This window comes from Talpa occidentalis, unplaced genomic scaffold (genome assembly GCF_014898055.3).
Source record: "Talpa occidentalis isolate TD23 unplaced genomic scaffold, MPIMG_talOcc4v2.1 talOcc4.3, whole genome shotgun sequence".
NCBI lineage: Eukaryota > Metazoa > Chordata > Mammalia > Eulipotyphla > Talpidae > Talpa > Talpa occidentalis.
In genome coordinates this window covers 7,016,746-7,041,763 of record NW_023603184.1, presented here as the reverse complement: position 1 = coordinate 7,041,763, position 25,018 = coordinate 7,016,746, and the positions used below count along the sequence as shown (strand labels likewise).

Sequence of the window (25,018 nt, the reverse complement as noted above, 5' to 3'; positions counted from 1 at the left end):
TGGGTGATGAAAGCCCAGAACAGAGGAGGAGCCTAGTTCAGCCTGAAAGAGGAGGGTATGTCAGTGTTCTTCACACCTGAGGGGAGGAGGGAACCACTTCCAGTCATTTATTCATCCAAAAGAGGGTTATTGAGTGCCCTTTATTTGCCAGGTGCTGTGCTGGGTATGGGCATGCAAAGGTAATCCAGATGAAACCTTTCCTCTAAGAAGCTCGTAGTCTGGTGGTGGGAGATCAGAATATCAGGAGGAGACGCAGCCTGGCTGTGGGTGCTGGGAGAAGAGTGAGGAGGAGATTGGTGCTCTACTGGCAGCGGGGCTGGTGGGACTTCACAGAGGCATTGACCCTGAGCTGAGTCTGCAGATACTCCTGTGAGAACCAGACCTGCTTGGGGAGTTGTGTTCATGTGTGAGCGGTGGAGGGACCCTGGATTTGCAGCCAGAAGACCTGGGTTCAGATAACCATCTCTGTTGCTGGCTAACTTCGTGATTTGACAAGTCATATAACTTCTTTTGAGCCACTTTTCTTTTGAGCCACTTCCCCCCCATCTGTGTAGTAGAAATCATTTACTTCCTTAGCAGATATTTAGTCAGTGCTAACTACGTGTGCTCGGCAGTGTGCAGTGCTCAGGATGTGCCGTGAGTGCGACGAGGCGTGGTTTCCATCCAAGTTGGGGAGAGCAGGGGCGTGTGTTCAGATTTTCATAAATTAATATATATGAATATAATTGCAGTTGCTAGTAAATTCCATGAGGGGTAAGTCAGTGTTGAGTCCTCTTTTCCTTTCCTCACCATATCTAATCTGTTCCTAAATCCTGCTGGCTCTGTTCGCTCATCACTCTCATCAGTTCTTCCCTCATCAGCATCTCTTGCCTGGATTTTGCGATTGTCTCCAGCTGTTCTCCCTGCTCCTGCTCCTGCTCCTGCTTCCTGTAGTGGTTCCAACACTTTAGGCAGAAGGGTTCTGCTGGAACCTGATCACATCTTGCCATGTGTGGCCTGAAACCTTCTAATGGCTTTCTGCCTCCGTAAGAGCCCAAGTCCTACAGTTCCTGCAGGGCCCAGTTGCCCCCTCTGCCATCCTCTGTGTCCCTGGCATCCTCTCTTTTCTGTACTGTGCTTCTGTACTGGCCTCCTTGCTGCAGCTGGAACTTTGCTCACATGGTGCTTCCTCGGGGCCTTTGCTTCTTAGTCCTTCTGCCTGGAATGCTCTTCCCTCAGGTATTCTCATATCCTCTCACTCCCTGGCCTGCCTCGTCTGGTTTGCTCAGGGTTGTATTACCAGGGCCTCACGCTTACTGGAGGCGTCACCAGTATACACTGTATAGATGATGAACACCTGTGAGGAGATAGCTAAAGGAGAAAAGTCATCGTTCACTCCGAGCAGGTGGCAAAGGGTGGAGTGTAGGGACTCGGTGGCCTTGCACACGCAGAGGCCCTGTGGTGGGGCAGAACGCATGCGTCCTGGTGACGGAGAGGCGGCCACTGTGGCTCGCACAGCCTGGTGGTGGGGAGGGAGGATGAAAGGCAAATGGAGTGAGTAGATGAGAAGGCGGAGCTGTGACAGGACTCCTTGGCCATGATCAGGTCCTGAGGACGGGAGGAGAGCAGGAGGAAGCACTGTTGGAAGGGGCTGAGCTGAAGGTGGTTTTTGGTATTGGTTCCACATATGAGGATGAAACAAGACCACGCGCGTAGACCTGCTTTGTGTAAGGACTTTTGCATATCAGTCGTTCTGCTTTTATCTCTAGAGCATCTGTGGTTGTGCCAGAAGAAAAGATGTCAGAGGTGTACAGTATTTTGCAGAGCATCCCTCAAAGACAGATTGAAGAAATGCAGAGACAGGTAAGAGGCCAGGCAGGCCTGTTGGGGAGGTGACCTGGGTGGTGTGAGAGGGCGTCCTTGATGGTGGGGGTGTAGAACGGCAGCAACTGCACGCGCGTGGGGTTTGTTTCCCCCACTGCACCTACCAGCCAGCCTTAAAGAGGAAAATGTGTAGGTAAGTTGTGTCAAATAAGGTTTGAAAACATAGCTATTGGATTTAAATATTCCCGAGGGAAGCCTGCTGGGGCTGCAAGGTCACAGCAGAGTGGTGTGTTTAGGACAGAGAGCTGGACCTCTTTGAAAGGTGGTTTTCACCGGAAGTGATCGTTTTAGTGGCTGAGACAATTATGGAAGCTGTAACATTTCAGGGGTGCTTATAAGTAGCTTTGACCTTGAGCATGTTGTTGCCTAAGCTGGGCTGGGTTCCCAGGTCAGATGCCCTCATGATGCCCTGGTCCTCCCCTCTCCCCTATAATGTTGCTGCTCTCATGGCCCCCTTTCCAGTTCTCTCTTCTTCCTCTGAGGCCCATTCTCTGGGCTTTACTTGGCTGTCTAAAGCGTGCACAGGTTTGTATCCCTTTGAGTCCTGCTTCCCTTTCTCCTGAAATTTAGTTGGGCTTAAATGTCAAGCAATTAAAGAAAAAAATAGACTATCCTCATGTCAGTACTGAGCTGGAGAAGAGGTTTGGGGGGCTCTCAGTGTTAAGGATGTGGCTCCTCTGTGCACCTCCTGTCTTTGTCCTGGCACCTACCCTCAGGCGGTGAGCCTGTGTTTCACCTTGTCTGATTGAGAGCCAGGCGGTGCCCTGGCTGTGTGGAATGGGGAGGGGATCTGGGCTTCTACTGCTTCATAAAGACATTTTCAGTCTGGGCTCCACCCTTTGGCCCTGTGGTCCTTTTCTCTTCCCCTGAACACCTCTAGTTGTGAAGGCCAGGTACCCCCTCTGGTGGTGAAAACCCTGTGTTATGTCAACCCTTGCAAAAGAGAGGCTGTCCTGGCACCTCCCTGCCTCCCTTCTAAATCTTGCTCCAACTTTCCAATGCCCCTTTTCTCAGTGTAACCCACTTTCCCCCACTGCTGTAGGATGGGTTCTCTTGGGCCTGTAAGAGTCAGCTACCGCCTTGAAACGCTAAGATGTGCTTTCAGATTCCACATTTTCTTACTGTTACCTTCTATCTCATTATCTTAGAGTGTATATGCCTTCATTTTTGAAAGTTCCCCTTACTTGTCTTTTCCAGGGTTAAGGAGGGAGTGCAGGTTAGTGGATGTGTTCAGCCCTTCCTCTTTATTGTGGTACTGAGCTTGTTGACCAAAGAGATGGGGCATCACCCAGTGATTAAGCCTGTAGATTCTTACCTCACAATGCCTGGCCTGATGCCAGTGTGGCCTGTCCCTGACAGTGTCACCATCCATGGATCTTCCTTCCCAGGCCCCCAGGCATCTCATCTGTAAATGATTTTGACATTCTGATTTGAAAACAAATGACAGGTTGATTTTTAGCTTCCCTGTAGTTTTTTCGTAGCAAACTTGTCTTTAAGTTTCTACGCTTCCCAGTTGTTACTTGATGGCTGACTGCTTCTGAGTTTTAGTGAATTAGAAAATCAGTTTAGAGGTCTCTAGATTCTTGATCTAAACCTGTGGGTCTTACAACTTGCTTAGCAGAAAATGCTCCTTGAAGCGTCCTGGTGTTTGTGCTGCCTTTTGTGACATCTGATTTCTTAACATGACTATCTTGGACTTAGGAAAAGAATTTAATGGTTACCAGAGGGAACAAGGGGAGGGGAAGGGAAGAGGGAGGAAGGAAGGTGGTGGTGGGGGTTTGGCTTGGGTGGTTTGGCGGAGGGTGAGTGGAACGTGTGCACTATGGAAGAGTAAAAGTATATCCCCAAATTAAAATAATTTAAAAGGTTTTTCATTGTTTACATATTGAAATGATAGTATTTCGCATGTTTTCACTTTTATAAAACACTGAAACTATTTTCACACACACTTTTTTTTTAATGTGGCTACTGAAATGTGAAAGTAAATAAAGAATAAAAAAATCACCTGCTAAATTGGACATCATCTTTTTACTAGATTCAGTTTTTAAAAGAAAAGATTGAGGGGGAAAAATGAGCAAATTCTATCCAGTTACTTCTCCGCCCACCACCCTCCTGCTGGGAAGAGGGCACTGATTGGGAGTCGAGTCCCAGCAGCAGCTCCCAGGACACGGAACAGCCGCAGAACCACAGACCCGAGAAGCTGGTCATGCTCCGTGGCCAGCTCAGAATCAGCTCCCAGGATGATAAGTAATAGTCTCTTAGGACAGGACACCTTGCGGTTATTTGGGTTCAGAGGATGTGGTGTTGAGCCCTGATCTGACCCAGGTTCTGCTCCGGCCTGCTGTTCAGAACCTGCCAAATGCTTGTCCTAGCAAGACCCTTACTCAGCTTTGACAATGTCAATGCTGAAGCGGTCTTCTCTCCCCCAGGCACCTCCAGTTGTGAGGGCCAGTTACCCCCTCTGGTGGTGAAAACCCAGTATTTTGTCAAATTACAAAAGAAAGGTTGTCCTGGCACTTCCCTGCCTCCCTCTAAATCTGCTCCTGCTTTCTGATGCTCCTTTCTCTGTGCTGTGTTCAGGCATACAGCCTGCCGCTGCAGGGCCCTGTTTAGTCTTGCCCCCCTCCCCTGAAGAGTCTGTGTTCTAAAAGCATCTCTTTTCTTCTCCCAGCCTGATTTCTAGACTGCACTGATCTCGACTAGGTGTGAGGGTACCAGTTTGAGGAACTTCCCAGTTAAGTGGAAAGTGTGAGTCAGCTGAGCTACTAGATGCCGCTAGCACAGCCTTCTTCCAAGTTGCGACAACTCAAAGCCTCTCTGGACAGAGCCAGCTGTCCTCATTGGGAGGGTTGCTTGCCTTGGGACCACTGTTCCACTGAGATTTAAGGTCTTTTCTTTCCAAGATTAGAGTCCTTTGCTCTATAGGACCCTTCGCAAAACTATGTTCATTATTTTGCCCTCTGTTTACCATTTGTTGATTTAACCTGATCTTTTGAGGAGTAATTAAAAAAAGTAGTATCCATATATACCTGGTTCTGGAAAATTTTTACATTTTAGTGAGTGCTCTTTAGGGAGGTCAAATTTGGGTCTTTTTATAAGACAGTATAAATGCTTAGGGGCAAGCCTGCTGCATCAGTAGCTGATACCTTAGCATAAACCGAGACTGAGGAACAGTCTGGTTTTCTTTCTGAGTGACTGTGAGCTAGAGTAAGGAGCTGCATGGACAGTTACAGCCAGCAGAGGTCTCCATCTGCTTTTAAGTGACTCATTTAAAATGTTGCCGAGAAATCCTCAATGCCAGGAGTTACTCTGGGGTTCACACCCAGAGCCTCTAGCCAGAGACAGCTCTGTCTGATGAAGAAGAAATAGTGTTTAGCCCAGGGTTTTGCTCTTGCCGGATGGAATAGAGGGAGGGGTTCTCAGAAATAAGGGATAGCGTCTTGGTGATGGTGGTCTCGCAGCAACATTTTGTCACGTGGGGTTAGGAATCGGAAAGGCTGCAGTCTGGTCTGTGACCACCCGAGGTGAAAGTTCTTCTCACGACTTGGGAATTAGGATGCACTGATGGAGAACGACATCTACCCGACAAGCAGAGTGATTCATCTTTTCCTCTGGACCGTCCATGTGATAGTGAAACAGCCATGAAGTGAAATAAATACAGGGCTGGAGCCTAAAGTAAGTAAGCACTGTAGTTAAGCTAAGATTTTTTGAAGATAAGTACAGCCCGTGTTTCTGTTCTTTATTCTTGAAAGCCAGTGACAAGCAGTGTCCAGACATGGCTGGACAAGCTGGGATGGCTTAGAGGTATGTGTGTGCGTTTTTATGGGTAAGTTAAAAACCAGTTCCTTCAATTAATAGAGGATAATAGCTATAAAGTGAAAAACCGACTTTTCAGTTAATCTTTTATTATCCTCTGACTTAAATCAACTAGTTGATTAATTCATTGAAGTCCTACTTTTTTTTTTTCCACCAGGGAAGATGATAGGAGATAAGAAATCTGCTACCTCCCTCGTTCCCCCAAAGGACTAATAGTCACCTGGGGATATGCACATATCTGCACAAAGGAAGTTAAGAAGATGGTACAGGTTTTCCAAAGTATATTAGGGACCTGAAATGGCAGGGTGAAGGTCTGGCTGAAGTTGTCAGGAGCAGATTTATTGGGGAGGCAGTGTTTGGGGTAAGCCCGAATGGTGGAGAGTTCCTTCAGCCATCTTCTCATACTGAAGGCAGGAAAGAGTTTGCAGCCAAATATTTGTCTATAGTCAGATGGAACGTTCCTATCCCCGGTCTCTCTTGAATCACAGTGAAAAAGAAAGCACTTTAGGTTCACATAAGGCTGGAGGGACGCTGGGCTGTACAGTCAGAAATGTTTGTGTGGAGAGGGAGGAAGGTGTAAAAGGATCCCCAGTTTATCTGTTGAGTGGAGTATCCAAACATTCTTTTATTGGTCAGTGGCTCCACTAGTGGTGACCTCTAACCTCAGCCACACTAGGAGGTGGAAGTTAGGAGCCTGCCTTGCCTTTGAACTCTTCTTTGTACTCAATTGACTAGGAGCCTTTGAGGTGGCAGAAACATCCAGCATCATCTTTTCTCCCTCACCTTTAATGCTCCGGGTAAGGTAACATGTCAGTGTCTTTTCAGTCTGATACGTTGACCCGTCTCAGTTTGCCCTCATATTTTCCCACTTAGCATACTAGATATTTGTGCTGCAGGAGAGGAATACATGAAGATCTGATGGGCTGATGAGGAAAAAGACAAAACACTTTGATTTAAGAAAATAAAGTCCCTGGCAAGTAGTCCCCTGGCCTACCTGAGACAGAGAAGAGGCCCCACAGTGCAAGTGTGTGCTACACCAGATTTGGGCACTTTGTTCCCAGGAGAGCCCTGCAGGGAGACTCTTGCTGTATTTACACAGGATTTCAACACCGTTACCGGACTTCAAAGCCATATAGTTTAGGAGTCATGCATTTAAAGGGGAGAAAACTACAGGTGAGGGTCTCTGAGATGGGTTATCTGCCAATCTGGCATAAGGAGAGAAGATGGAAGAGCTGCTTTAAAGACAGAACTCTTGGCTCATTGGCCAGAAGGCACATTGGCTAGTAGTTGCAGGCCCTACTATATCCTGGGTGTACCATTACGAGATGGCAGAATTCCTTGATTTAAAGAAGTACATGTTTTGTTTTCGTAGTGTGGATTTCTGGCATCCTAGTGAGTCGTCTTATCATCAATTCCAACATTGAAGATAGTTTTTTTTTCTTTCCCCTTGAAACTGTCATGGATGAGGCATCTTCAAATTGAGGGGATGCAGCAATTGCCGTTCTTGGTAGTACCCTTGAATCTTTAAAGTAAGGCTTACATTTTGCTTAGCAAATATATGTGTGTGTATACATACATACAGTGTTGGCTCTTAATTTATTTTATAGTTTTCTGTTTAGTTTAAGTTCTTATTTTTTAAATGTGTTTTGTGACTCGCATAAATGTGCAAACCCTCAGATGTCTGGAAACCTCAGCAGCCCTGACTGATATATTCTTGGGGCTTCCCTGGGCTGTGGCTGCCTGTTATGTTCATGGGCAGTCACATGGTGGTGTGTGTCCCCATCTCTCTCACTCCTCGTCCCCAGCACACACCAGTTTAGAAAACAGAGTGGTGTGATTGGCAAGGAGAAGAGTAATCTGAGTTTTTTTTATGTGAGGAAACTGAGGACACAGTAGAGTAATCTTCCCAAGGCCACACCACATGGGAGGGGCAGGGAAGGAAGCACACTCTGTTTTGCTGCTGGCAACTGTTGTTTTGTTTTTTTGGTTTTTTTTTTTTTATTAATAACAATAACTTTATTTTTTTAATTTTTTTTACCAAGTAAATATAAAAATTTATTTTTAACTATTGATGGTAATATGTTGCTAAGTCTTTTTTGTCTTTTTAAAAATATTTTATTTTATATAATTCTTACATCATTTTTCATCTTTGTACAATGTATACATTTTCATTTTGGTTATATTCCCCACACAGTTGCACCCCCCGCCCCCCTTATTTTGACTCTAGTTCTTCCTCTCCCTGCCCCTGCTGGCAACTTTATTCAAATCCTAGAGCCTGGATTGAGGCGAAAACTCAGAGTGATTTTTCACAAAATTCAAGCAGGTTGCTTACTGAGTCATCTTCTAAAAAAAAGTGGTTGCTTGAGACATTACGACTGGACACTTCCCTGGAAATACATTATGAGGAATGTGGAAAAGGTTTCACTTCGAATTTCCAGAATCGATCCTGTAATGTCTGTCATTCTTATCCCCCCTACTGTGAAATTTTTTTTTAAGTTCTTTTTATTTATTTATTTATTTATTTTTATTAGATAATAAATTTTATTGTTATATTCCCCATACAATTGCAGCGCCCCCATTCTGACCCCAATCCCTCCCCTCCCGCCCCTGCCCCCCTAAAAGTGTCTCTGGTTCATAGTTTTTTGTTGATTTTGATTTTCACTTTCTTATAGTTATTCATTTTCCTGGTCCCTTATTTAAGTTTTCTAGATTCCTGCTATGAGTGAGACCATCCGGTATTTTTCTTTTTCTTTTTGGCTTATTTCGCTGAGCATGATCCCTTCCAGCGCCATCCATGTTGCTGCAAATTGCATGTGTTTATCTTTTTTGAATGCTGAGTAATATTCCATGGTATATATGTACCACATCTTCTTGATCCAGTCATCTATTTTTGGGCATTTGGGTTGTTTCCAAAGCTTAGCTATTGTAAACAGTGCTGCTATAAACATAGGGGTGCAGGTGCTCTTTGGAATTGATGTTTCTGTGTCCTTTGGGTAAATACCTAGGAGTGGAATTGCTGGATCATATGGAAGCTCTATGTTTAGTAGGTCCAGAAATCTCCACACAGCTTTCCACAGTGGTTGGACCAGTTTGCACTCCCACCAACAGTGCAGAAGAGTTCCTTTTTCTCCACACCCTCGCCAACATTTGTTGTTGCTAGTTTTTTTAATATGTGCCATTCTCACTGGTGTGAGATGGTATCTCATGGTAGTTTTGATTTGCATTTCCCTGATGACAAGTGATGTTGAACATTTTTTCATATGCCTGTTGGCCATTTGCATTTCCTCTTCAGAGAAGTTTCTTTTTAGCTCTTCTGCCCATTTTTTGACTGGATTATTTTCTTTGTTGTTGTTGAGTCTCATCAGCTCTTTGCAGATTTTTGTGATCAGTCCTTTATCATTAGTGTTGGGTGCAAAAATGTTCTCCCAGTTGGTGGGGTTTCTCTTTGTTTTTGTTATTGTCTCTTTTGCTGTGCAGAAGCTCTTTAATTTGATGTAGTCCCAGCTGTTTATCTTCGCCTTCACTATCACTGCTTTGGGTGATGTGTCTGTAAAGATGTCTTTGATGTGCAAATCACGTAGTGTTTCGCCTATATTTCCTTCTATATATTTTTGGTTTCAGGTCTTATGTCTAGTTCTTTAATCCATTTTGAGTTGATTTTTGTGTATGGTGTGAGGAAGTGGTCAAGCTTCATTCTTTTGCATGTAGCGACCCAGTTTTCCCAGCACCATTTATTGAACAAACTTTCTTTGCTCCAATGCATAGTCTTTGCTCCTTTGTCAAAGATTAGTTGACCATAAATGTGTGGGTTTATTTCTGGATTTTCTATTCGATTCCATTGGTCTGTATGTCTGTTCTTGTTCCAATACCATGCAGTTTTGATGATTATGGCTTTGTAGTATAGTTTGAAGTCTGGGAGTGTGATGCCTCCGTTCCCTTCTTTTTTTTTCAGGAGAGCTTTGGCTATTCGGGGTTTTTTTGTGATTCCATATGAATTTCATCAATAATTGTTCTATTTCTTTGAAGAATGACATTGAAATTTTGATTGGAATAGCATTGAATCTGTATATTGCTTTTGGAAGGATGGCCATTTTAATAATGTTTATTCTTCCAATCCATGAGCAGGGGATATCTCTCCATTTCTTTGTGTCTTCTTCTATTTCTTTTAACAGTGTTTTATAGTTTTCTTTGTATAGGTCCTTTACCTCTTTTGTTAGATTTATTCCCAAATATTTGATTTTTTTTGTTTCAGTAACGAAAGGGATGGTTTTTTTGATTTCTTCTTCTTCAGATTTATTGTTTGTGTATAGGAAGGCTACTGACTTTTGCGTGTTGATTTTGTATCCTGCCACTTTACTGAACTGATTGATGAGTTGAATTAGCTTTTCTGTGGAGTTTTTGGGGTTCTCTATGTATAATATCATATCGTCTGCAAATAGTGATAGTTTGACTTCTTCTTTTCCTATTTGGATTCCTTGGATGTCTTTCTCTTGTCTTATTGCCCTGGCTAGGACTTCCACCTACTGTGAAATTTTTATATATTGTCCACACACTGAATTCTCGGGGCTTTAAAAAAATGCCAAATATTCCCTGCCTCCCTCTCTTTCCCTGTTCTCTACCCCTAACATGGCACTCCGAGCTGTGCTTCCCAGTCTGTGCTTTCCTACTTGTCCTAAGAAAGCCGCTGGGTCCCTTAGCCTTAAGCAGAACACAACGCCTGCTCCCCGGAGCTCTTCCTGGGACCCAGACAACCACGGGTCTGTGGAAGCCTGGCTCACTGGCCGGCGGGGCCTAGGAATGCGTGTCATCACTTTGTGGCATATTTAAATTTCATGATTTTTTTTTTTCCCCATGGCATACGCTCTATACTTGAGTATTCCTGTGTGTTCACACCCATGTTTTGAAGGAGACTGGTCACTGTATGTCGTTTAAAGAAGTATAAATAAAGACTCATTTCACTGGGACTCTGTTTTAATGTGTTTAACTTTTTTGTTTTTCAACTTTAGTATTAAGAATCTTATTAGAAAAAAGACCTTTGCCAAGTATCTGATGGGAAGCCAAGAAAAACATTTTAATAGAACTGTCTCAAATTTATAGTGCACTAGGGTCTAAATAAATTTTCCTGTCTTTAAGGTTTGGGCTGATTTGCAGTTCTTTTGTATAGTTTCTGAGATTTAAATCCTTGCAGTCCAGATGGAGAGACCATAAAGTTGCTTTCCTTGGCAACCTTGGCATACCTTGTCCATGGGCAAGCAAAAAAGCTTAGTCTTTAAATGCTCACTTATTGTGATACCAATATTTTTTAATGAAAATTATTTTATTGAGGTAACACTGGCATACAAGATTGTATGTTTTAGGGATATGGGTTTACACGTCTCCGGATGTGTGTTACCATACCACACCCATCACCAAAACACCAGAAACTCTCCACCAGAGTCCATCAGTCCTCTCCAGTTGCCCGCCTCTGGTAGCCTCAGCTTTGCGGTCAGATTCTAGGGTTGGTTTAGTTTTGTCTGTTTCTTTGCTTTGTTTCTTTATATTCTACATGTGAATGAAATCATCCAGTATTTGTCTGTCTCCTCTGACTTACCCTGCTTAACATACTCCCCTCCAGTTCCACATGATACCAGTTTTAATTAGTTTGGTGACCTTTTCCTAAAACAGTCCACATAAATGTTCTCTAAGCTTATGAGCATTCGGGTCCTTGATTTCATAACTCACAAACCAATGAAATAAATATATATTAAGCATCTGCTTTTTCCTAGTATTGTATAAGCCTATGGAGGGAGGCTTTTTACGAAAAGGGACACAGACCCCTCATCTTTCAGGAGGCCCTGAAGTGTGGTGCACTCAGTTGTGCTGTGGAGTCAGGACCCAGTGAGGTAGGAGTGGGCATGAGGTGAGAGGAATCTTCACTCTGGAGTCTCCGTAGGAGGAGAGGACACCCTGCCAGGGGCCCACCTCGCCTGGAGGTCGGCTCTGTGAGAAAGGCTGGTAGGCAAGATAGAGCAGCCGGGGAGGGGAGGCTAATGACAAGTGGGGAGTAATGAAAAGGTGTGTGATGAAAGGGGGAAGCAGTATCAATTAAGGAGATTTAGGGAGAAAAAAATCAAAGAGCTGGAAGGGACCTTAGAAATTACTCAAGCCTTTCCTCATATTTTACAAATGACAAGTAAACCCTAGAGTTCAAGTGGGCTTTAGAATGAATTGTTAGGGCCAGGGCTGAGCCAAGCTGAAACCCAGGTCTCCTGACTCTCAGTCTGGTGGGTTTTTTTTTTTTTCTGGCATTGTCTACTGCAGTATTTCCAACTGAGTCATGATTCATTCGTCGGTCATGAAGTCAATTCCGTGGGTCATAACTGGCATTTTGTTTTTTAAAAATGAAATATGATTAAAAAGGAAAATATCAGCATGTTACATAGTAAGGGTAAATATATTCCGAGATCTTTGTTTTAGTTATAATATGTATGTGTGTAGTGTAAAGTACTTATATGTTTTCTACTGTGGATTTCAGTCCAAAAAGTCTGAAAATGTTGGTTGTGGAAAATACCTGGCCTATTGTTAGAAAGAGCTGAATTCAAATCCTAGGCTCTGCTGTCTTGTCTGCAAACCTGCTCTGTGACTGTGACCAAGTCACTTAACCTTTCCAAGTTTTGATTTTCTTATCTCTGTATCAATTAAACAAGAACATTTCCTGAAGCATCTCGATTCTGAACTACCTGCTCTGCACTGACAGTCTTCTGGGGGAGAACGCCACCGGTTTTGGGTTTGAATATTGGAAGGAGCCTCCTGGAATGGAGCTTGGTCTTAAGGAACCACCAAAACAGACACATTATGCGTTTGCTTCTGGGCTTGGAAACTTGAAACAGTTTATTCCTGTGGGTTATGTTGTACTTTCTACATCTTGGCATGGAAGGAGGTTCTATTTTTCTGTTAGGGTCAGAATGGCTTATTAAAATCAGTGTTTCTCTTGCTGGCCTTTAGAAAAAAAGTTCATTGGCACATTTGGATACTGTTCCTTATTCCCCTTTATTGTGAAAAAAATTACACTCGGTCTGTTTTCCATTCTTCTAATGTCTTCTCTGCCAAATCATGATTTTAGACATTTTTTTGAACTAAAAAATTAAAAAATAAACTTAGAGAAAAATCGAATGACATTTGGGGGCCAAACAGTTGAAGAGTTTATTGGGTTACTAGAGTTACTAGAGTTTACTGGGTATGAACTAAAAATACAGGAACTTATGTGAATATAAGGGGAGCTGTCATCTTGTAGAAGCAGCTGTTGATGACATCCTGCTGAAAAGAGAATGAATTCTGTCGTTTGATTTCCTGGTGCTCTCTTCCTCTGCCTCTGTTCCTCTCCTCCTGCTCCGTCTGCTCTCCTTCCCCCGTCCTTTCTTGCCAGCTCCTTCCCTTATTTGAAGTCCCTCCGGAGAGCAGAGACAAGAGCTTCATCCCCCTGATGATTTGGGTCAGGAGCTAAAACACTGCCATAAATCTGCAGCTCATTTTAGTGCCACGTTAAAACAGTGTGAGCGGCTGGTTTCCGTGGCCCCTGCCCTCTTTCTTTATGGACGTCTTTGGCTCTTCTTTATAAAGAGGCCCTGCGGAGTCATTTTAAAGTTCTTATCAGTTTGCTGACAGCTATATGGGCCTTTCTACTGAGTCCAGGAGCTCAGGCAGGCGTGTGAAACTTCTGATATTAAAATTGACGAAAAATGCCAGGCAGAAGGGATTGGGCGGTTCATCCCGTGATTTGGAGGTAGACGACCAGCATGATGATTAACTTTGCAGGTCTGGAACCTTGCCTCTGCCCAGAGAAATGTCTTTTTTGCTCATGGGGCCCGGGTAGTATGGGTTAGTCAAGAGAAGATTTTCCAATGGCTTTTTTTTTTCCCCAGAGGTTTATTTATTTTTGCATAGAAGAACTGGTGTGTAGGCCAGAGGTATGGGGAGCGGTGAGAGGATTCTCCAGAGACAGAGTGGGGAGCAGAACAGGCGGATCTGTTGAAATACATACACTGCTAAGGGGAGTAGCAGGTGAGACAGGAGAGGTCTGCTGCACCATGTGGGTCAGCTCCCTGAATGGGGATCGAACTCAGGCCAGCCACTATGGTGATATCGTATGCTGAGACTTAACCCCTAGACCACCAGGGAGGCCCCAAGGGCTTTTACTTTTATCCCCTGATTAGAAATGCCATTGCACTGGCAGTTTGTGCTTTCAAGCTTCAGCAAGTGAGTTGGGCACCCTGAAAGGGTAGGGGAGCCAGGCTCACAATGTATTTTTTTCCTAAAGGCAGTCTGACTGGCTCAACCTCTGCCTGCATGTCTTTGCCAGCTCCAGCCTGCTGTCTCTGTGTCCACAGCATCATGTTATTGAATTTGAAGGGACTTTCATCAGTCTGCTGTGCTGCTCCTTTTAGACCAGATTGCTGACCCCAGTAATCCTCCCAGAGTGCTTCATGGAAATGCCAGGCCCTCCATAAATGTCAGCTGTGACACTTGGCCCTTTTTACCCTCTCAGTTACAGAGAAATGGACTGGAAGCTGTTCCTCCCTCTCTCCTACCACCTTCTTTTCTGGAAAACTCTTGCAACAGACAGCTGAGGGGAAAGAAAAACCGTATTACGTGGAGTGAGGCCAGCACCTTGATGAGAGCTTTAGAATCTTTGGCATCTCCTGACCAGAGTGTTTTTCCAGGCATTTTTAAAAGTGCATCCTCACCTTCCTTCCCTTTTCAACTTTCCAGAGGCACTGGGTGGTGGAATATGCCTTCAGAATGTACTTTATAGCTGCCTGCTCTCCTTATCCTAATAGAGCTTGTGGAAGGAGGTTAGTGGAGATAGGCAAAGCCAATGGAGATACACACTTTCAGCTGCTTTGCACTCTTTTGGCCCAAACACATTATTTTTCCTTTTTTCAGATAATCCTGGACATGAGCAATTTTGCAAGTGTGTTTGATTAAAAATAGCCATTTAACTTGAGGCTGATACGAAAGCAAGGAATTTTTGTAGTTAGTCCAGTTAGTTTAAGCTGTTGATCTAGGATTGATCATTTTCATTGAGAAAACAAAAATACTAGTTTGTTTTATTGTGTAGCTCCTGTAGGGAGAGTAGTTAGGTATAAAAAAATCAATGAGCAATGAAACAAAATAAAATACCCCAAACTCCAAAGAGATAGAACTGCTTTCTTATACATTTCTGGGTATTAAATTGATACCTTGTAATTAGTAAGTTTAATGAAGTGGATGTTCTTGCTTAGGGAATAATTTTAACAAACTTATTAAAAATACTTAACAAATAAGTGTATTGGGAGTTCCTGTAGAAAGGATCACAAGCTCTCTTCTTTGTAGGGGTCAAGGTGGACGGAATAGTCACCTTTTTCTCTGACTGGCGGGTGGAGAGGCAGGTGGGGAGCTGTCTCTAAAGTTAACCATGGGTAAATCCCTTGTAATGAGTCCCCAATATGGAGCATGACTTCAGGAAATGGCTCTAATAGAAGTGTTAAATATTAATTTGCAGCATACAAGAATTATCTGACTCTTTGGGACTGGTTTCCAAGGGTGGGACTATTTGTGAAACATCTCTGAGAAATAATTATTCATTACAGGAAGCACAGTAGAGGTTCTGTGAATTCGCTATATACCTGCTTAGAAAAATTTCTAAGTTTGTTTATAAAACAATAACTTGTAAATTACCAAGGGTTGATATGTTTGGTGAAGAATTCACTGTTTTCAAATTTTTAGTAAAGATCAAACTGATCTGTAGGATTTATGTCTATATTCCTAAATATTAATATAGGTTATCGTATATATTTATATATTGTCACCCATATCATTGTACAGGTTGACAGGATTTGGGGTTGCATAATTATTTTTTGGAGTGGCATAGTTTTCAGCTTTCAGTAACACAATCTTTTAATTCTGTGCTGCTGTTCCTGGCATATAAGGCAACAGTCACATCTATTCATTTCATTTACCTTTCTTTAAAGACCTTTAGCCCCGAATCAGACTGAAATTGGTACTGAAGTCACTCCATGTAAACCATTTCTGGCAGTACAGTTTTCTTTCTCTCCTGGTAGCTCGAAGGTTACTTTATTATATTTAAATGTGTATTTTCTTCCCATTTTGATAAGAACTTTAGTGGTAGGAGGGCAGTTCGCTTGTTATCTTTTAGACTCTGGTACTTTTAGGTAAAAGGAGCTAATGGTTTCCCTTCGAGTATCTGAAGTTCACATATTGATTAACGTATTTTTAACTTTAAGGTGCATTTGACCAGGTCTTGATGATGATCTTATATATGTACCACTTATGTTTTAGAGAGATCTTTGAGTTTTTGTCTTGACTTTTAAGCTGCACACTGAGGGTCGAGTCCCACTATGCAGCATTTTGGCCTCAGTGGTAGGGTGAAGAGGGAGAGGCTGAGGCAGGGATCAGAACTCCCCATGGGGATTTTCATCATATGCTGCTTTCTCTCCCACCCAGATTCATACATGCTTTCTGGGGTGGGGGATGGGAACTTGGATCTCTTAAAAGTCCCTCCCAAAATGAACTGTGGTTACTCTCACCCATGGTATAGGTCATCCTTCAGGTAGGAGGGGGCCTGGGAAATAATTGAGAACTGCTGGCATTGTGGAGCTGCATAGAGCCTCTCCCCCTGTTCAGAGTCCCAAGCTGGACTTTCCACTCAGGGTCACCAAGAGAGCTTGTCTTACTAACCCTTAATCACCAGAAGATGGAACTTTCCAGCAGCACACAGATACTCCTGTGATAAGAGGATGCAGGTACCCCTGGTCATGGGAAACCGTGACAAATGGCATTGGACCTACACTGGGAATGCATAGGGGCAGTGGGAAATGATACTTTTCCACCTGACTGCTACACGTTAGTATCCATGTCCCCAAAACAAGAACCTGCCAGACAGTATCTCCTTGGAACTGTTACTATCTGCAAACTCCTTGACCTCAGGAATTGTTATTGTCTGAAAAAAGTAGAGGAGAGACAGTCACCCTAAGGTGGCGTGCCAGACAACAGCTTGTGGAATGCAGCAGGCCTTCCGGTTTTGTCTTCTGAGTGCCTTTTCATCTTGCATTGGTGTGTGTGTCCTAATGAACAGGGCAGCCTTTCAAGTGTGTCTACTTGGAGTAAGGCTTGTTTTATATTTGCCTTCTCCAATCAAACAAACGTAGGCTTGCTTTCTCCTGGTTTTAGCGTAGCAAACAAGGAGATCTCACTCCAGGCAGATTCCTTTACCACCAGCTGACCCAAGTTGTGGTCTTATTTATTTATTTTTGATGACAGATCTTGATGAAAGGTTTCCATTCCACCTCTCAGCTATTTCATGGAACCAGGAAAGAGGACTGGTCAGCTGCTCATCTTCAGCGAGGCTCCCTGATCTGACCTAGAGAATGGTGGGAGTTCAGAGGCGTGGAAAATGCAGAAAATGGGGCAAAGGAGAAATGAATCCCTAGTCTCTTTACTGAGAAGGTTTGGCCAAACACAGTTTTATTGGTCAGTGGCTCCTGCTTTAGTAACCTCTCACCCCTCCGGCTCTTGGAGGTGCTAGCCGCTGGCCGGCCTTGCCTTTGAACTCCTCATGGAGCCTTCCACCTCAAAGGCTCCCGGTCAGAAGCGTGTGTTTTGCTTGGGATCTCTCCTCACAGCAGGGCGTCAGCAGTGGGGAAAACTGATCCACCCCTAGAACATTGATATATTTGAAGGTGATGCCCCTGAGACTTGAAACCAAGGGCTTTCTATTTCAGGAGCTGTCTGTCACACGTCAAGAAGCTGACTGAGGCTCTCCTTCTTCCTCCTTGATCCCTTCGTGTTTCCCGCAGGACGGAAGATCATAACATTTGAGCATTCCCTACAAGGAGCCACAGAGTCCTCCCTACCTTTCAGTTCCTTCACTCCTTTTCTTCTAACTTTCCCCAAGTAGATCTACTTTGAAAGAACTTTTCTCTTAAATAGGAAAAAAACATGCAAATCATAGCCATCTTCAGTGCCTAGGAGGGTGGTGAGTGGTGAAGGAGACCTAGTGAAAGTTTCATGGGCGACCCACGGTCAGGCCCAATGCGTCCGCATCAGACGGGCCCTCCTGTGAGACCGGCCAGGAGGGCGTCTCCCTGCCTTCTTAACTCCATTCTACCCTCTGGAAAAGCTTCCTCTCGAGAAGACTTAGAAATAGCAAGGTTTGTTCTTCCTCATCTACTTGGCTTCCTGCCTGAGAAACAGGAGTAGAAGCTTTGGTTTTTAAAGGCCAATCCAGGGAGCACGGGGTACTAGATGGCTTCCATATGGCTTCTTCGGCAAGAAGTCCAGCTTCCCATTCTAAGAATATTGAGTAGAAAATGCCTCTTGTGCTCAGGATGTCTTTGGAAAAGAAGAAAATGATTCTTCTGAGGCCGTCTGCTTTTCTAGAATTCAGGTAGAAGATTTCTGACAATCTTTAGCAGAAAGGATCCTGGCAAAACCTTTTCTGCTTCAGAGCAAAGGTTGTGTTTTCAGCATGTGCTCAGGTGCCTGCTTCTGTCTTTGTCTCACTCTGTGCTTCTGGGTCTCTTTCCACGAGTGAACGAGTTGCGTTCCCCGGTGGGTAAAGGGAAGGGGACAGTTAATGTTTATGTTCTCTTCTCTCTCTGGTACTGTGTGAAGAGCTTCCTCATGAAAACCAGATGAGGCAGTTGTTGTTATACTTACTTTTATAAAGGAGAAAAGTGAAACTTAGAGGCCAATAAATAGGCTTGAGGTGACAGAGTTGGGCAGAATTTGTGGCAGGTGATTAAAAAGTATGAAATCTATTTTTAAAATTTTATTTTTCTTTGCATGGAGTGCTTTTTGAACCATTATGGTCATCTAAAATATCTGTAAGGTGCCCCTGTTGGGGTTAGGGCACCGTGGTATCAGAGCCGGGAAGGCTGTGGTCCCTGCGCTTGCACAGCTGGGTCCCGAAGGAGGAGGTGTGTGACGTTTCCTGGGATCTGTATTAGTTTGCCAGGACTCTAGCTAAGCAAGTCTGGGTGACTTGAGGAGCAGAAGTGTGTTTTCTCTCAGTTCTGGAGACTAGAAGGCCAAGATCCAGAACCCTCTCTCCTTGGCTTGCAGATGGCCACCCCTTGCTGCCCCCTCCCATGTTGTCCACATTCCCTCCTGCAATGGCATCAGTCAGGTCGGATTAAGGCTTGCCCTGCAGGCCTCCTGCTGACTATCTCTAAGGATCTTGTCTTCAAATGCAGTCACATTCTAAGTTATGGGGGTGCTAAGGCTTCACCACACGACCGTCCATGGGACACATGGACACAGTTCAGCCCAGAACAGTATCTACTTAAGGGACAAGAGCCACAGTCAGTGGTGTCATTTAGTGACTCCTTACTGTGCAACCTATTCCTGAGGTGTTTTTGTGTAACCCTGTATTTAGCTCCTTACCCAGGTGAAAGCCACAGTAATACTGTAAGGTTGGGAGTGATTGAGAGCTGTGAAGAGTGATGCTTTCAGAACCACCTTATTCCACTTCACGCCAAACACTGAGTACTGGCTTTTTAGACTAAACTCAGAATTTGTGAGGTGACTGCCCTGGACACCACCCCTACTGCGTGCATCGTTTACTGGGGAGCCTGGCAGGGAGGCCTCACCTGTGTTGCGTTGACTATTTTGCCTTTTCCCTTGTACTCTGCTTTGCTTTTCTATAGCAGACTTGTTGACATTACTAATGTACTTTTTTTACATTGTTGTAGCTGAGAGATGAGGTTCATTTTTAAGAAGTAATTTCTTTGATGTGAGCAGATAAGCTACTTTTCAGGTGATGAAGTAACTCTCAAGGGAACTGAGCTGAGCCTCTGTAAGGGCAGGACAAGAACACTGAGCAGATTTTCTATGATCCCATGCAGACAGGGTAAAGGAGGAAAGAGAGTCCTGGAACCCTCAGTGGCTTGTGCAGGCTTTTATTGGGATTACCAGGTACACAGCAGGCAGGGGCGCTGGGGGGCCTGGAGGCTGGCAGGCCTCCCAGCCCCCAGCAAGTCTTCACTCTATCTGGGCTCTCCGGCTTTCTCTCTGCTTCTCTGCTCTCAGCTTCTTCTGGTATCCCTGCGACGCCGCCCCGAAAAGCCCAGTCTTAGCCCAGGTGAATCCCATTTACCTCTGCCCACACCCTACTCCAGGTGCCCGCCATCAGGCATGCATTCAGGACTGCAGAGTTCCGTCATCTATCCTAATGGCGGGAGGGCAGAAAAGCGGATACTTTTTATCTTACCCTACAGCCTCACTCTCAGAGGAAGGTCCATCTGAGCACTGGGCAGGCGCAAGAGGTGGGGGGACAGGTATGTGCCTCGGCCGTTGTCCCTTTTCACAGCTTCTTAGCGTGCCACTTGAACCAGTCACTTGCCTTAAAGTGCCCCACTTTATCCTCCGTTTGCTTTTAAAGCCCCTAGTAGGGACTGACTCTTAACTGTATTATAGTAACCAAGGAAAGAGACCAAGGGTGGAGGCGGATGTTGTGTAGTCCAGACAACTACTCCCCAAATGTCGAGGAAATTTCTTGGTCATAGGGCTATTCTCAGAAGGTTTTTCCAACATCACTCAAGGTAAACTTTTACCAGGTCTTGCCCCACTGTGTTGGGGCAGAGTTTAAATGCTTCGGCTGCATTGACTAAAAGCATATGGGACTACGGTGGGCAAAGAGAGGCTTCTGGAAAAGTTGGGTCAAAGGGTCATTGACTGGATTCCACTCTTAGGCTGCACCCCCCGCCCCCCTCAGTGCATGCCCTCCTACCAGAGTTAAACCAATAAGGAGCAGGGTCAATAAGCCCTTTCATGAACCTTTCAGTGGCTCTGTTTTGTCATCTGCAAAATGGGGATACTGTCCTTGGTTGGGAAAATTGAAATAAATTAATGTAAATGAAGCACTTAAGGTAGTGCCTGGTACATAGCAGATGCTTAGATTAATCGGTGATGTTTATTGAGCTCCTGTTTTTTCCAAGGTTCTGAGTGCTTGGATAGGTTAATCAAATTAACCAGCTAATCAAAACGTTGAAAATCTCTGCTTGCGTGAGACTTCCATTCCTCTAGGGGGGAGTGTCAGGTGGCGATGGTGATGAGGATGATGGCATCAGAAATGTGGGCAGCACAAAGACCTGCATCATTCAGTTCACTTTTCTCAGCCTTTCCCCAGGAACAGTTGCCTTTTACACTGAAAAGGATGTCTTTTGGGGCGGTGGGGGGACATCTCTGGGCCGACTACAATGGCTTATAGGCTGCTTCTCTTGTCTTCATTCTCTGTTTTCCACCTAATTGCAAACGGCTCCTATTCTGAATCCTAGTTCATGGCTCAAAGAAAGAAAGAAATTTGAAATCCCCAATTTGTTACTTGCCTTTCTTTGTCCCATTTTTTTTTTTTAAGATTTTATTTTATTTATACAAGAGCTGGGGTATAGGCCGGAGGCACAGAAGGGTGAGAGGATTCACCAGAGACAGAGCGGGGAGCAGAACAGGCAGCCCAACTGAGAGCACTGCTGAGGAGAGCAGCGGGCGAGACAGGAGAGGTCTGCTGCACCATGTGGGGATCTCCCTGGCCGGCCAGGAATCGAACCTGCGCTGCAGAGGCTGCGGACAGCTTCACAGCACTGCGCTCAACCTGCTGCACCACTGGGGAGGCCCTCTTTGTCCCATATTCTAGTTCTTTCTCTGTGTCTTTTCTCTAATGATAACTTAGGTTTTTACACCCTTTAGAGGAACCGACCATATAATCTGATGCCACGTGAGCCTGTAAAAAGTTTGTAAGTACGTCATATTGACCCTTGAAGAAGCAGCTTGTCTCATGAAAAGCTATTGTGAGCTTCACGGCGCAGGGTATTTTTCCATCAGAAAGTACTTCTGTGGATTGTTCGCTCAGACCTCTTCCTTCTATTTTGTGATCACTGAGGATTAAATGCTGTGTGTATTCTCGAGTACCTGCATGTGGAGCTACGTCCACATTCATTCCTTAATCAGTCCTCATAAATACAAATACTGAGACGAGATGAACAGAAGGAAATCTTTGCTTCGAATTGGATGACATGTGCTTACATTTGGGCCTCTGGGTATTTTCCAGCCAGTTTTGTTCAGAATAGGACTTGAGTGCTGGGTCATGTACTTGCTTGTTTTCCTAACCTTTGCGTGACTCATACTTTTGCATGTAAGAATGAGATCTAGAACTCCCAGAAAGTAAGCTGCACAAAGGGAAGTTGTAGTGTATTCAACTTTTCATGCTGGATGGGACTGATGCTGAGTCCTTCAGACATTCTTGGCAGCGTGTAAGGAAGAGTTTTCCTGAAAGATTTTTCCAACATCACTGTTTCAAGACATTTTCATTGCTTTGCCAGAAGATGGGATTAAATTTGGGTGGTTAAGGGATGGTTAACAAGACTGCTAGGAGTGGAGAAAGTTAGATTGAAAGGAGTAAGTAGTCTGCAGTCAGCCAAGAGGAAAGGTTGTGAGAAAGTTCTCAAAGTCCAAAGGACTTCTCTCTGAGGAGCGAAAGTCCCTTTATATGGCACAGACTCCCAGAACTGTGTTTGTTAATATTAAGGTGATTTCTTTTTCTTTCCACTACCTACATGCTAGCTGGGTAGAGACTATTTTAAATAAGATAAAATAACAACAAACCTACTGTGGATTCTAAATTCTAATATGATGACTAGAAATGTGGAATAAAGTAAAAATAAAATTGAGGTTAAATCCTACGTGGGATTAATTCCTAGGAATAATTATTGGGCCCTTTTATAAGACCTGGGAGAGGAGCAAAAATTTCTTCACAAAGGAGGGGTGCATGAGATCTGGCACTGGGCAGTGGCTGCATTTAAAATGAGCCTCAGCTGTTCCCCTGGAGCAACTCAGCTTAAAATAGATCCCTCAGGGTTAAGCCAAGTCTAGTCCCGCTTTGTCGCCGCCTTTGGGAAGAGGGAGTGTTAACAGTGAGGATGACGTTCTGTCTCCTTAATCCACTCCAGTTTTCCATGATGCATAGACCTTACTCTAGAGGAACTGCAGGGTCCCAGTATAAAGAACTGAAGAGTGCATAGGCCTATTTCTTCAATCTTTGCTCTTTGGTGGGACTGGTTAATTTTTCTTTGTATTGGGCCTCCCTGGTGGCACAAGGGGTTAAGATGCAACCTATGAAGTTCTCCGCAGCCACTGCAGCGTGAGTTCTGTCCCCCGGCTGGCCAGGGAGCAATCTACATGGTGCAACAGACCTCTCCTGAGTCACCTGCTATTCTCCTCAGCAGTGTGTTTCTGTTGATCTGCCTGTTCTGATCCCCACTCTGTCTCTGGTGAATCCTTTCACCCCCCCCCACAACTCTGGCCTGTACCCCAGTTCTTGTATGCATAAATAAATAAATCTTTAAAATTTTTTTTCCTTGTATTGTGGGTCTAGCAGCCCAGAGTTTTTAGTTTAGCTGGGAAGATTAGCTCCTTACAACCCTCCTGAAAAAAAATGGGGTGAAGAATAGGTGCTGACTCAGTATAGTCATAAGCAGTAGATAAACCTTGATGTACAGATAGGATTTTAAAAAAATTAATGAAAAAATTTTAACAATGAAACAATTAACAAACTTTATTTTTTAAAGCAGTTTTAAAGTAAAATTGAGCAGGGTATAGAGTGTTTCTCTAGACTCTTCCCCTGCAGATACGCAACCTACCCCACTGCCAGCTTCTGCAGTGCCTGTCACAGTCACACCTGCACAGACATAGATAGTGTCGTCACCACAAGTCTGTAATTTACACTGGGGCTCACTCTTAGTGTCGTACATTGTGTGGATTTTGACAAATGCATAATGGTACGTGTCCACCGTTGCCCTCTCACACGAGTGGTTTCACTGCCCTATAAATCCTGTGCTCTGTGCTCCCTCTCTCCAGCCCCTCACAGCTACTGATCTTTGTCGTTTATTATATTCTCTCTCTTATTAACTTCTGTGACTCTCTTTCCTTCCTTAACTTTTCCTTATGCCTCATTCCTGGTCTCCTTTCTTTTTTAAAAAAGATTTATTTATACAAGAACTGGGGTACAGGACAAAGGCGCGGGAGGGTGAGAGGATTCACCAGAGACAGAGTTGGGAGCAGAACAGGCAGACGGACCAAAGACACTGCTGAGGGGAGCAGTGGGCGAGACAGGAGAGGTCTGCCATGCCAGGCATCTACCTGGCTGGCCAGGAATCGAACCCGCGCTGCAGAGGCTGCAGACAGCTTCACAGCGCTGTGCTCAACCTGCCGCAACACCAGGGAGGCCTCTCTCTTGACTTTCTAAACCTCTCTCCCTAGCCCCAGCCACCCCGCCCCCAGCATCCTGCTTCATCTTGTGTCCTTCCCCGTCTCCATCCATTCTATCCAGTGACCTTTCCTCCCCAACCTCAGCAACCACATTTTGTTTACAAATGTCTGCTAGTCTATGATTTTGCCAGTTCACCTGTGATGATTTCTTGTTTTACTTACATATGAAAACATGTAATACTTGTGTTTATGTTTCTGATATGCCTTACTACACAGAATTTCCTCAAGCGCCTTCCATTTTGCTGTCATGGTAGTGTTTCATCTTTCCTCACTGCTGAGTAGCACCCCGTGGTGTGGCTGAGCCACCTGCTCTGAGTCCAGCCCTCTACCCGTGAGCACTTAAGTAGCTCCCATGCCCTGGCTATTGTGAACAGTGCTGTACTAAACATTGTAGAGTGTATAATTTTTTGAAACAATGGTTTCATATTCTTTGGATGGATGACCTAAAGCTTGCTGGGTCATATGTTATTTCCATTTTTAGTTTTTTAAGGTAAAGCTGGATCACTTTCCAGGTTGGCTGCATGCATTTACATTCCCACCAACACTGAATTAGGGTTCCTCTCTCCCCACATCCTCCCCAGCACTTCTTGAAATTAAGATATGATTGGCATTGATAACATTATGTTAGTTTCAGGGGTACAGCATAATGATTTGATATTTGTGACATGGTTACCATGATTAAGTCTACTTACCATTCATCATCACACATAGTTACAAATATTGTTTTTCTTGTGATGAGAACTTTAATATGTACCCTCTTCAGATGGGTTTCTTTTGTTTAGTACCATGCATTTAAGTACCCCTCCCCCCCATGTCTTTTCATGGCTTTTCACGACTCATTTCTTTTTAGTGCTGAATAAGGCTTGGTTGTCTAAATGGAGCACAGTTTACTTCTTCATTCAGCTACTGAAGCATATGTGAGTTGTTTGCAAGTTTTGGCAATTATGAATAAAGTTGCTATAAATGTCTGTGTAAGTTCTTTGTGTGAACAAAGATTTTCAATTCCTTTAAATAAAACCACGGAGTGCAATTGCTGGAT

At 44.2% G+C, this 25,018-nt stretch overlaps 1 protein-coding gene across 3 annotated transcripts in view; it reads left to right on the top strand.

The window, feature by feature from the left end:
* The window catches only part of EXT2 (exostosin glycosyltransferase 2), a 118,987-nt gene that overhangs the window by 23,198 nt on the left and 70,771 nt on the right, over window positions 1-25,018 (top strand). For all 3 annotated transcript variants that reach the window (XM_037522423.2, XM_037522421.2, XM_037522422.2), the window contains one exon: window positions 1,749-1,842. In XM_037522423.2, coding sequence (XP_037378320.1) covers window positions 1,749-1,842 — 94 coding nt within the window. The remainder of the gene's footprint in view (window positions 1-1,748; window positions 1,843-25,018) is intronic.